At 30.3% G+C, this 13,806-nt stretch overlaps 1 protein-coding gene across 3 annotated transcripts in view; it reads right to left on the reverse strand.

Annotated features, from left to right (window-relative positions):
- The window catches only part of LOC106473410 (kinesin heavy chain-like), a 113,044-nt gene that overhangs the window by 18,283 nt on the left and 80,955 nt on the right, over positions 1–13,806 (reverse strand). For all 3 annotated transcript variants that reach the window (XR_002608989.1, XM_013934125.2, XM_022379848.1), the window contains 8 exons: positions 12,485–12,634; positions 9,533–9,628; positions 8,119–8,214; positions 7,326–7,443; positions 4,458–4,632; positions 3,681–3,782; positions 2,725–2,785; positions 353–532 (listed from right to left, as the gene is read on the reverse strand). Coding sequence is in view for 2 of the 3 variants with exons in the window: in XM_013934125.2 (XP_013789579.2) it covers positions 353–532; positions 2,725–2,785; positions 3,681–3,782; positions 4,458–4,632; positions 7,326–7,443; positions 8,119–8,214; positions 9,533–9,628; positions 12,485–12,634 (978 nt within the window). In the remaining variant the exon portion in view is untranslated. The remainder of the gene's footprint in view (positions 1–352; positions 533–2,724; positions 2,786–3,680; positions 3,783–4,457; positions 4,633–7,325; positions 7,444–8,118; positions 8,215–9,532; positions 9,629–12,484; positions 12,635–13,806) is intronic.

Below are 13,806 nucleotides of genomic sequence, written 5' to 3' on the forward strand. Positions count from 1 at the left end.
ATATATATATATATATATATATATATATATATATAAAATTAAATAATAAAACTCTTACTGAATAAATTTCATCTCTGACATTTTTTGTTTATGTGTGGTAGAATGACTACAAACTTATTTTGTATAATTTTTTCCTCAAAGTGGAATCCATCTGGGTTACATAGGGTTAAGATGATTTTATCAAAGTTACCAGTTATGTAAATTAAACTGTGATGTTAGGATTAATGTGTGTTAAGTAATGTCATAACTAGTGCTTATAATCTTTTAAGTAAAATCAAAATTAGAAGTAATAAATCGTGGAGAGATATCAGAATTAAAACTTAAAACTATGATGTGAATTAATACTCCATACCTGCTTATGGACTTTAGTCAACTGATCTAAATTATTCTCCAAAAAAGCAATTTTCTGCTTTTGTGCAGGACTGCCACCTGCATCTTCACTCTCTTCACCAGCAACAGATTTCTTTACCCGACTCTGCAAATCCTGAACGAATAACCTCCTTAAGTTGTGAAGAGTCTGGAGTTCTTTTGCCTAATCAAATACAAAAGAAAGGCTCAGTACATCTAAGCATCAAACACATGCCCAAAACTCCTACTAGACAGTAAGCATAGTGTTTTAAAACTCATAAGCTTGGATCTGTTTCAATGAACTGAAAACAACAAAAATAATTCCTTGTGACACTTTGTATTAAAATTCTCCAATGTTTTTTTGGTATTCCAAAATGTGAAATATTTTCCCATGTGTAACATTTTACATTTGAACACTATATTTTCGCATTTTATAAATCAGATAGCTTCTTTTAAGTCAATTAATGTAATAACTGAAATAATTTGTATTTTTACTTCGTAATATGACCAATTCATAATTTTGTCTTTTAATCCTATCGCCCCGGGTATCCTTTACTGTGCATGACACAAGGTTTCAGTGCCTTACATTCAAAGTTTTATTAAAGTACTTTTTGTTTATGTTATACCAATTAGAATAGCATAAAATCTTAGTTAATAATCCATATTTTAATACTATATACAAGTTTTAAGTTCTTAATTCTACAGTGCAATATTTTAAAAAATTCTGAATTTCCACTAGTGTGCCCCATGTGACACATTTTGTCTTAGCATGTCATCATCCCTATTTTATCCACCACCAAGAACGAAATTAAATGTAAAATACTCTCTGTAAAATCCTTATTGCTCAAACAAATTCTAATTTAATAGCCTTCAATTTTGTATTGTTAGAGAGCTATCAAATAGAAAATCAGCCCCCTCATACCACACCCACCTGTCACATCCTCTCTTTCACAATTTGTTGATAGTTCTCTCTTACATTTTACTATATATTACCTATAACCAATAGAAAGTCAAGGTTTTCATTCACCAAATGACGTATTGTATAAGGTTGTATTCTGAACAGAATATCATAAATTTACAGTACAGTATTCGATCCTGTGGGAAAGTTAACGACTAGCTTAAATGAATTTGTAATGACTCCTGTTGCATAGTTAGAAAGCCAGGAAAATTTTGAGAGGTAAGTGAATTTGTCTACTTTTTGCATGTTATTAGTCTATATACCTTGGTGCATTATTTAATTAAATAAAAATTAACCCGAGAGCAAAAAAATGAAGATTGGGTAAGTACTTTATTTCTTGTTTTTCATATTAATTCTTTATTTATTCTTATAAAAATAAATAAAATCTAAAATATGGATTTTTTTAAGTTATTTAAGACTAGATTAGGTAAAATAAGTAATAATGATAATATAATTAAAATGGTTCACGAGGTATGCACAGAAGCAGTTCGTGAAATAATGTAATTCGATAGCGTAATATGAGCTGCACATTCCCAGAGTGATTTACAACTTATAATGGCACGAATAGTAGGTAGACATGGTTCAAAGGGCAATAAAACAATAAAATTTAATTATAAATAGATCTATACTGTTACAAACTTAGAGCTACTTAGGATAAATGAATGTAGTTTCATGTTACAATTTGAAATCATTCCAGAAAGAAAAAAAAGTAACTTAGGTTTATTTAGATTTTTTTTTTGGTTCGTTACAAGGTAAATTGAATTGACCAATGCCATTTTGAGATGGGGTAAAGAAAATAATACATAAACTATAAAATTTCACTGAAAAAAACGTTTAAAATGCATTTAGGAGGTTTTGGGGATTACACAAAGGAAATTTGAGATTAGAAAACGTATTTTTAATTTTAACATGAAAATTACTTTGCACATGGACAATTCAAAACAAATACTCAATATATTAATGGACAAATCTTTATCTTATTAAAAATAATTCACTAAAAAATGATTTTTTGTATGTGAAAGACAATATATGAACTAAAAGACTGCCACATTTTGTGAAGATTTACACACTATATTGAAAGTTAGAAGTATTAAATGTATAAAGACTTTGATCGAGTACAAAGAGGCTAGGTGGTCAGTCAAGTTGACCAAGCCTGTGTTGAGAGAGTTAAAATAACTTAATCAAAACTTAGTATATATATTCCATACAACAATGCCAATAGCTATATATAAGAGAGTTATGTGTGTGCAACACCTCCAGTATTGAAATAACAAAATTTTTAGATTTCACTTCAACTCATTGTTGCTATACCAAAATATTTATTCCCACTAAATGTTTTTATATAGAAAGCTTTAACATCCTGTAAATAGCTATACATAAAATAAAACATGAAATTTTAATCCACACATGATACATACCACTGTCTCTTCCAGTCCTTTTAAATCTTGGCGAGCTTGGTCCTGACGATCATTCAGTAAACTGAAGAAATACAAAACATAATTAAAACTGCTATTACAGTAAGAATAGTACCAGAGTTCACTAAAAGGTACATTTAACAATTTAATGAAAAAATAAGGGGAAATCCTCAACAGCCACAGACGGGAATAGAGTAAATTAATCTACAAGACCCTTTTTTCGTTTTTATTAGCTATATTTGTTTATCCAAAAATGTTTCATGCACATTGCGTGCCCAACGAGACTAAGAAACATTCACACACCAGAAACGATGATCATAAGAGTGTTCGTGAGGCACCCAAACACCTTCTTTAAGGAGTTTGTCCCATATTCCTTAGATGTTTACATGTTGTTTCACGAGAGTCATGCAATTTCAGGGCCATTTCCTGAATGTGTTGCCTTGGATTAGACTCAACAAGCATCTTCAGAGCATCAATATCAATTCCAACATGTCAGCCCCTTCCATCATAGTTTTGAAGGCTAAAGTCAACTGAATGAAATTTGCTGAAGCATCGTTGACACTTATGAACTTTCAAAATATTTCCATAAACTTCTTTGATATTCTTTGTGGCTACAGAGGCATTGTTTCCCTTCTTGTATTCAAACATCATTACATCCCGAATGTGTGTCTTGTCATGTGGCATTGCTATAAGGGATTAGAGTATACTAAATTTTACACATTATACAGGCTACACTAGCATGACGTTTAGGCGGTTCATTTAACTATTATACGTGATGTACCTTTTTTGGGGGTGGTTAATGAAAGTGTTACAAAATGCAACATTAATTTCTTGATGACCTAATATTTAAGGTTTCCATCTGAAGAAAAATCCTTATGTCAATTTTTCGAAACATTTGTCTCTGTATTAATACAGTGATTTATGTTTTTTTGCTTTCATTTTTAAGAGAAAATCCTTACGTTAGTTCCTGAAGTTTTCTATTTTTGTCTTGCTCCTCCATTTTCAACTTCTCATACTCTTTTTGCAGCTGTTCTTGTGCTAATGAGAGCTTCTGGTTCATACTGGAAGTAGTAATAAAATATAGAAATAACATTAGCCACATAAAAGCAACACAATATATTCAAACAAGCATCTAATTTCAATAACAAGATTTTTTATGTTTAACACTAATCAATCTACAATTAAATTATCTAATGTAATTCATACAAACCACCACAAACCTAAAACAATATTACTTCCTTTGCCTCATACAAAAAATCTCCATTTTTAGAACATATTTTTATCCTATATTTTCTTCATCACAAACAATTTTCAAAATATATACTAATTGGGATGTTTATTTTGGATCTTATCTACATCTTCATAACAAATGGTTATGAATGGAGGAAAATATAAATCTTGGGAAGAACTTTAATACTGCCTTTTTTGAAAGCTAATCAACTTTTTTCAGCAAGTGATATAATAATTACATCTACTGTAGGAAGATATTTTTTAATCCCCCCCCCAATTACCATTGAAAATGTTAGGCAAAACTAAATACAGAATATGCAACTAGGTAATATTCTGAGATAGTTTACAACTTTATAAAGATGGTAGAAAAGTTAATACTAATATATGAATATACAGTGATCCATTTAAACTAACTAAAACAATTTAATAATAAGATTAGTGAAATATGCACTGTTCAACAAATAAAAACTTTAAAATGGTACTCCGAAGACCAAAAAAACACCCACTCTTTTAATTCACTAATTTGATCTTGTTTTTCTGACAATTCATTTCTTAGTGTGGAAAGCTGTTTCTGATGTGACTCTCTGTGTTTTTCTATTTGTTGCTCTAAAGCAATTTTCATTTTTTCAGCACTGTCTTTCTCCTTTTCCTTTTCCATGGATGTTACAATATGCATTTCTTCTGCAGAATATAAAGAAAATGTTATTACGAAAAATCAAGCTGTATCTTTGAGTTACTAAAATACAAACTTGGAGCATTTATAATTTTATAATTTATATAGGCAAAAAAAAAAAAATCACTGCAATTCAATGTTTATGGAATACTTTTAAAAGGTTTGATACAGCTGCTTTAGCTTTCTTATTTTGCAAAATAAGCAAATATTGTAATTATAAGAAATGTTTCACCTTTTAGAAATCTATGTTTACAAAGTTATTTGTCATTCTCACAGCATTTGAAGCAGATTTTCTATTTACTATTATCATACTGGACATTTTATTCCCGCATTATGATAAAATATCAAAGTTTCACATTGTTATAGCATTAATTACACATACAGACAATTTTCCTAACCATACTTATAGTACAGTGGGTGAAATATATATTCTAGATGAACTGTACTATCATACTGACAAAAATAAAGCATTATTACATATTTATGATATTTTCATACAATAACACACAACTATGTAAAAATAGCCAACTACTATAGATCAAATAATGAAGTATTTTGCTGAATACTCACTTTAAGAAAATTCTCATACTGAAAATTCAGCACAAATGAATTGTAATATTATTTTCAAGTACATTAAGTTTTGGATGAAGGCCTTCTTCAGAGGAATAGAACTATCTATTTGATATCAAGAAAATCACAATAAGTTAAAAAATACTAAATGTAAATATAAACTAGTAAGTGTAAATAAAGTAAATAAAAACAGAACTGAAAATGATTTAAATAAAAATGAATAAATATATGTAACTAAAACTGAAAAAATACACTAAGTCACAAAAATGAACGCAACTGAAAATATATTAACTCATTTTAATCATTTTCAGTTTTATTTTGATTATTTACATTTATTTATTTTTAACTTTTTTTGTTTACTATTTATTTGGATACACTAGAAGCTGTTAAAAATATTCATATTCCATCAAATAATTAGTTCTATCCATCTAAAGAAAAGTATCTGTAGTGTACTTAAAAAATAACATACAATAACAATTAATTTGTGCTGAATTTTACCACATCTAATACAGATGTTCTGTATTTATTTCTAATATTAAAAACACTGGAATGATATTACAATATGTAAACTTTATAAAACAAATAATATTAACTTCCAGTCATCGGATCAAGCCATCTACTTAAATCAAAATTAAAATCAACCTGCTAAGTTTATAGCTAATTAAGTACACTTTTCTTACATTCATATCTACACAGATTAAAATGCATTGTGTAATCAATCAGTCAGATAACCTTGCTATTAATGACAGTTTCTGCAATACACAATAACTGATCAGTTCAGACTTAAAAATGCTGACACTGGGAATGTAACATGAATCATGAAGTTTGCTTAACATTTTATTATTACAGTAGAGTTTCAAAATGTTATTCTCTTAAATATACTTACAGAATTGTAAACACTTTTGAGAGAAATATTTCACTGAACTGTCATGAATGAAACTAAAATATTTTCAGTTTCAGAAAACCTGCTGTGATAACAGGTCTAGAGTTAACATCAAAGTTTTTACAGATTAATGAGGCTGTTAGAATTTTATTGCAAGTTTTTGATGAAGTACAGCAGCCTAGTAAAATGTTTCTGAGGAAGATAATCCTGATTTTTGTACTTTTTATAACTAACAAACAAATACATCAATAAAAAGATCATTATAACTAAATCTAATGTGTCAATGAGAAAATATATGTGTCAACCTTACCACAGTTGCATACATGTGCAAAGATTTGAATGCTAACTTTCTGTTCCTATAACTACAGATACAAAACTGTATTTCAACCACCTTTGTCTTGAACCATGTAATTCTATGTCAATTAATGTTTATTTTTTTTTTAGATCCAAGTTGAAAGAAAAAGGATCTTTAAAAAAAATGCCATGGTGTTATTTAAGATAGACATGCCTATCAGCTGCAACCAGTACGTTCTAAGTATCCCTGATCTCAACTAGAATATTTGTATCTGAAATAGGTTTAATCTCATTTATGTCATTTAATTTCAAAAGAAATGTATTTTCATAAGCATTTGATCATTGCTAGCTGTTCAAGCTCTAACTCAGATTCTCATGGAATGAGGAATGTTCCTAGTAAAATACTTTTTATAAAATTAATCTCTACTGAACAACAGTTCATTTTGTATGGTATGTATCTTTTATTAATACACTAATTTGCTACAAGTTACAATCACCACTTAAACAAGGGAAAATTTTAATGTTCAACAAAAAAACAAAGTTTAACTCAACAGTGTTACGTATCAAAGAATAAAAAGCAAATTAACATCCTACAGACAACTATGAATAAAACTGTGTGATCTACTTTAATACAGTCACTGAGATACATTGATGCAAAAGAAAAAATCCTTAATATAGAAAATATAAAAATTAATAAATGCTTGATTAGTAAAAATATAACTAATATTGCTGAGTATCAAACTGTACAGAAATGCTTATAATTTGATGCTTTATTCACTATTCAATTCTCCCATAATATTAATGATACACATAGAAAGAAAAAAAAAAGAAAAATCAAGATGCAGATGAAAAGATGAAAATAAAACAATTACAAAAAATGTCTTAGCTCTTTTAATTAATTGTAGAATCATATGCATAAAACTCAAAATTTTCCAATATAAATAAAGGCCTTACCAGCTGCTTTCAGCTTAGCACATTCTTCATTCATCTGATCTACAGCTTCCTCTAAGGTCCGCCTCTTACTTTCCACATCCCGCATAGATTCCTGAAGGGACTTCACTTTGGCCTCATACTACACACATGAAAAAGATCTTCTACAATTCTTCAATGCACTAATTTCACATGCCTAATTCAGAGTTCTAAGTATGAATGGTCAGCACTTGTTTGATGTTTAAAAGAAAATAAATAGGTAAAATGCAATGTTTTACATTTAAACAATTACAAGTTTATTATAGCCATCAATAGCTTCCACTTAAAGACATTCTACATATTTTGACACCTTCTATGTCATCTTCAGGATTTATTTACAAGACAATTTAACACCTATACTTTCTGTATGTCATGAGGTATTATGTTTCAGAGTGATTTACATAAATCATTCACTACCGTTTGTCATTCCATATACCAACTGAGTTGATGGCCTTTCATCTCAATTTCATATTTGTGGTTAATTGTATTATTTCAATTGATTCTCAGATATTTGAAGCTATAATATTATGAGGTTGAGCTAAGATTATAGTTTTGTCCCATAGAATTGTATGTAGTAGTGTCTGTACATTTTTTGCTAAAGCTGTATATTTCATTTTATTGTTTCTTATGTATCCTTTACGTCCCTGCAATCTGTACTTTAAGCTCCTTTTCAATCCAGAGCCTGGCATGATAGCAACTAGAACATATCTGGTCCTAGAGAAAAGAAGTAATATACTCATCTGACTAAAGGCTCAACCAAAAAATGTAATATTCTCACCTGACTAATTAGCAACCGACATTCGGCAAGCTCTTTCTCATTTTCTTCAACCTTTTTGTTACTTTCAAACTGGAAGGTTTCCAACTGGCCACAACGCTATCAGCAAGCAATAAACAATAAACTAGCATATTAATACACTTTATAAAGATACGGTAACATTTTCATTCTTCATGATTATTCACTGATGTAACAAAGAAATGATTTTATCATTGCATGATGATGTCAAATAAAATTTGTAAAATATCACAGTTTCATCTTTTCTTTTTAATCAGTTGCAGTAATAACTTGTCATGAACTTGTATTTATATTTTACATGATACCAAAATTAATCTAATTACTAAGAGTTAAAGTTCACAAAAACCTGGAATGGACAAAACATAAGATTAAACTTCCAATGATGGAATAGAATGTGATAATGCTTTGCATCTACTAATGTTAATTGAACAACAGTTTTTCTTACTTCAGTCCCCTTCTATTCCCCACCTATTCTCCCACGTGTTAAAAAAATAAAAATGGAACTCTAGTCAGTGTTTTCTTTAATACTTATGGTACCTGTACTGTTAACTGTTTCCCTAAGCAGGGTATATTTGTATTGCTTACCAAGTGTTCATGATATGTGTTTATGTATTACCAAGTGTTTCCTTACTCTTGAAACATTTATTATCAAATGAGCTCTTTTTACTAATAGCGAGTATATTTTTAACAAAGTGTTTTTCTTAATGAAAGAATACAAGCATAGAATATTATAAAAAAAAAAAAAGAACCAGCTTACAGCCTAATGATACCATTTCTCTTTATAAAATACAGTAATGATTGTGTGAAAGATAGCTATTAAATCATGAGACTCACACTAAGATATCTCATATTAATCACTTCAATATCCTTTAGAAAGCACTACCATTGAGATAGATAATTTTATCTTCCCTCACACAGAAAAGCCTTTTGCACTCTAATACTCTTCAGTGCTAATTGTAGTAACACTTAAAAGATGTTGCTACTGTGTTGGTATTTTATTGTTTCTTTATAAATGATTGTATTTATTTTGGGTATTATCTTCAAGAAGTTTATTCAGCACCTTCATAATTCTGGTATTTGAATCAAAAACATATCCAAGTAAGTGAATGAATGAAATGTCCAGCTGAACAACTTTCAATCCCCTCAAAGTTTCAGCATGTAAAACTACATTGGAATGAGCATTTTTTCATGAGGAATCACTTCTACCTGAAATGAAAATTGACAATTCAAAACCTGCAAGGCCTTTTCAATACTGCAATACTGGTGGATGTATCAGAATCAAAGAATATAAAAAAAGTAATAATTTTATACTTTTACCTATAACATTTAAAATTACATTTTTTCTACACAGAGGATTTTAGTACTGTCATAACACAGATAAAGGTTTTGAGTTCCCTACCTGAGTTAACGCCTTTACTTCAGACTTCATTTTGCTGACATACAAGCGAGCAACAGTAAATTCTTCTTCAATTTTTCCACTTACATCTGTTGAAAGCTGTCAAATTATAAAAAATTATTGCTCCTCTCATAATAACTATTTTTAACCACTGCAACTTATAATAAAATTTCTCTAACTTTGATTATTAGTTTCATAATGTTGTAAAAACATTTGTTATGAAATAATAATCTTTATCATCTCAAGAAAAATGCAAATACTTGTTTATTACGTATAAAACTGCACAGTAAGCTATATATGCTGTTGTAGTACTCTCAGTTGTTAAAAAGTGATTCACTAGCAAGCACAAGAGATTGACCCTTTAGCTCAGTTGGCAAAGTTCTTGTGTGGCACATGACAGGTATTGGGTTCAAATCTAAGGAAAGGAAATAAATATATATATTATAAAAACAAATTATCACATCAGCATCCAACAAGTGGTCCTCCTATGACCTTGAAATTAGGAGTGGTCCACATGCCACCCTGGATAATCTCCTCCAAAGGACAACGAAGATAAGCAGCCAAAGACATGGTCAGATGGCAAATTTGATGTGAAGAGACCTAGAAAAGGTGACAGGAGTCAGGAGACAAGGAGGAATAAGAGATATGTTGCCTAATCCAGCCAGTCAGGGTAATAAGAGAATGGTCACAGGAAATTAAATGATTCCAGTAAACAAACAATTGGGAACATGAACCGGACACATGAGATGGTCAGGATCAGTACAGAAATATTGATGGGAAGTCAAAGAAAGAAAAATAGGAGTGAAGGCAACTTCATGAGCACCAGAGATTTTAAGGAGGAAGGTACAATCAACATAAAGGAGAATGTAAGTTTTGTGGTAAAGAATGCAAGAGACACTGAGGGCAAACATATTCGACTGTCAATACCCATAAACCAACAGGACAAGGAAAAAGGTTTTTAAGGATAAGTTATATATGGAATAGGAAGCCAATGGTTTGAATGGAATAAAGAAAAAAGCATGGAGGACAACATTAAGATCCCAATCCAGTAAGGATGTTGGTTGTGACAAAAGGATCGAAATAGGAGGGAAATAACGGAAGAGAAAAGGACATAGCAAAAAATGGAAAATATTAAAAATATAAAATAACACAACTCTATAACCAGCAATGATCAAAACAGAAAAGTCATTGCCAAAAAAGCATGTAAAAAATTTGGAAAGGTGAGGAAAAGATGAAACTCCAATGAAGAGACCAATATGCACGTACGCTGGTACACTGACATAGAAGAATGGTGGAGGGAGTGGGAAAGAAAAAATGCTACCCATGAGGAAAGTCCAGAACCTCTCGCAAGGAACCAGACAAGAGCCACTTGTGAAGCTGGAGAGTGGGGTCGGATGGATGAAGCACCACTGAATGAGGGAAAGGGAGAGAGGAAGAGGTAATACTGATGACAAATGAAGAGGGAGAAATAGTGGGAACCAAGATTGAGCTAGCCAGAATGGAGCCATCAGAAAGACCCGACACAGAGTGGTGTAGACAATGGATTTTACATTACCCACGAGCTACTCGTGTGCGTGCCTTGTAAACCATTTTAATTATATTATTATTATTATTACTTATTTTACCTAATCTAGTCTTAAATAACTTAAAAAGATCCATATTTTTAGATTTTAGTTACTTTTACAATAATAAAGAATAAATATTAAAAACACGAAATATAGTACTTACCTAATCTTCATTTTTCTTGCTGTTGGGTTTCGAAGAGAGTTAACCCTAATTTTTTATACAATAGATAGGAATGCACTTAATAATATTTATTTAATTAAATAATACACCAAAGAATATAAACTAATATCAAACAAAAAGTAAAGAAATTCACTTACCTCTCAAAATTTTCCTGGCATTCTAACTATGCGACAAGAGCCATTACAAATTAATTTAATCTAATCGTTAGCTTTCCCATGGAAACGATGTTCCTACTCTGAGTGAAAAATGATGATTATCTGTTCAGAACACAATGTTATACAATACATCATTTGATAGATGAAAACCTTGACTTTCTATTGGTTATATGTAATATATATATATATATAATAGAAAAGTAAGAGAGAACTATCAATGATTTTATGCTATACTAATTTGTATAACATAAACAAAAGGTAGTTTAATAAAATTTTGAATCTAAGTCACTATAACCTTGTGACATGCACAGTAAATGATGCCCAGGCAGAGAGGGTTAATGCAAAGCTGACAAAAGAAAATTCACCCATCACTGTATAGGGTGCTACTGCTGCAAATATCCTTCTTGCTCAGATACATATTACTGTTCTCAGTCTGTAATTTGTTTTGTTTGTTTGTTATTAAGCACAAAGCTGCACAAAGGGCTATCTGTGCTCTGCCCACCACGGGTATCGAAACCCGGTTTCTAGCAGTATAAGTCCGCAGCCATACCACTGTGTCACTGGGAGGCTCTGTAATTTGTACCTAAATATTCTTTGTATACTTCTTATTTGTCAAGAAAGTAATTTTTTCAATTGTATGAGTGGAATTTAAGTTTATAAAATATATAAATATGCTGCTTTTACATTTACATTTAACATTGCTGTTGAGTTATCTTTAAAGGTATACATACATGTGTGTATGTGTATTTCTATGTAGTTTGAATTTATATTCAGTACCATAATACATAATACAACACATATATTCAAAAAATCAATATGACATGTTACTTGTACTATATTTCAGTACTTATTACAAAATACAAAATTTACAAGGGTATTTTACCACTTGTGTACCTTTGGATTTTGAATATTTTGATATAACACTATTATATAAATAGAAAATAAATACAACCCAGGTGGCATTATAAAATATTATATTATTGAAAATTTAAATTCACAGTGTTTTTTAATTTGCATATTATCAAACAATGGTATAAAGTTTTGTTTTTCTTACTTTCATCTCAGCACCATTTCCTCCAACAACTGATCCTATCTCACCAAGATCTTTCATCAAATTGGTTAACAATTCTATAACCCTTTTACGGTGGTGAGTACTTTGTTCCTTTTGCTGTTGTAGTTCATTCTGACAGGTACTCAGCTCAGACTAAACAAACAACAAAACATATTTTAAGCTCATAACACCAATAATTTAGTAACTTAAAACTACATTCCCATATTTTCAGATGATCTTACAAAACAACCTCCCAAACATGTAAAGAACTTGCTACTGATTTTATCAAATTCTAATTTAATGAAGTTTATTATAAACCAAAACAATTAATATCAGAAATGAACTATACAACTGTTTCATCAGTGTTTTACTTTACCCTAAAATATTATTTCTGAGTTGTCTGTTTTTAATTAACAGCATGGTTCCTACTGAATTTCTCAGATTAATTTCAAGCACTTTTGAAGGACTTTCTAAGCACTCTCAGAATGTTTTTCAAGCATTTTTTTTAGAAGCTAAAACCTACATCAAAATCAATTGGATTCCACAGAAATATAAAATTATTATTTGTTAAACATATGAATGTAGACTTTAAAGAAAAGAAAGATTTTATTTATCGTGCTCAACTTCGCAACATGTTTTAGATATACGATATATTCTGCTATTATAATATTTTAAAGTACTTTTGCAAGCACTTTCAAGCCCTGGAAATTCCATTATCAATTTCAAGAATGGAATTTCAAGGGCTTTCTGGGATGCATAACAGAGAACTACAGCTAGAACATTTAAAAGATCAGAGTACTGGTTTCCTCGCTAGTAAATTTTTCATCCTGAGGCACTGTATCTTCTGAAAACATACATGAAGTTAACATCTTCCTTATTTTATCGTATATTTCTGATAGGTAGTGATCTCTTTACACAGAACAGCTGTCTTCCTTAGCTCTTTTGCACATTCTGCCAAAGAGATTTGCAAGTCATCAGCATTGTGAAATTCCCACCTAATCTCACATAAAATTATGTGAATTTGCACTACTTCATAATTACATCATCATGCAGTAGAATGCTCCACCATTGGGAGTATGACTCACCTCTATATGCAGTGACTCTCCCTACATTTTGCACTCATGAATCCTCATTCATTGACAAAGCAATGAAGATGTGTGCATCAGAAAATGAGGAAGATGCACGGTAATGCCTATAGAGGTGAGAATCTATCAAAAATACATTTTCAGGTAAGGAAAATGTTAACTTCTGAAACAACTACTCACCTCTCACACAGACTAGTTAGAATCTCGCATTGAGATGTGGGGTACCCTTGCAAAAATTAC

Source organism: Limulus polyphemus, unplaced genomic scaffold, assembly GCF_000517525.1.
Source record: "Limulus polyphemus unplaced genomic scaffold, Limulus_polyphemus-2.1.2 Scaffold5, whole genome shotgun sequence".
Classification (NCBI taxonomy): domain Eukaryota; kingdom Metazoa; phylum Arthropoda; class Merostomata; order Xiphosura; family Limulidae; genus Limulus; species Limulus polyphemus.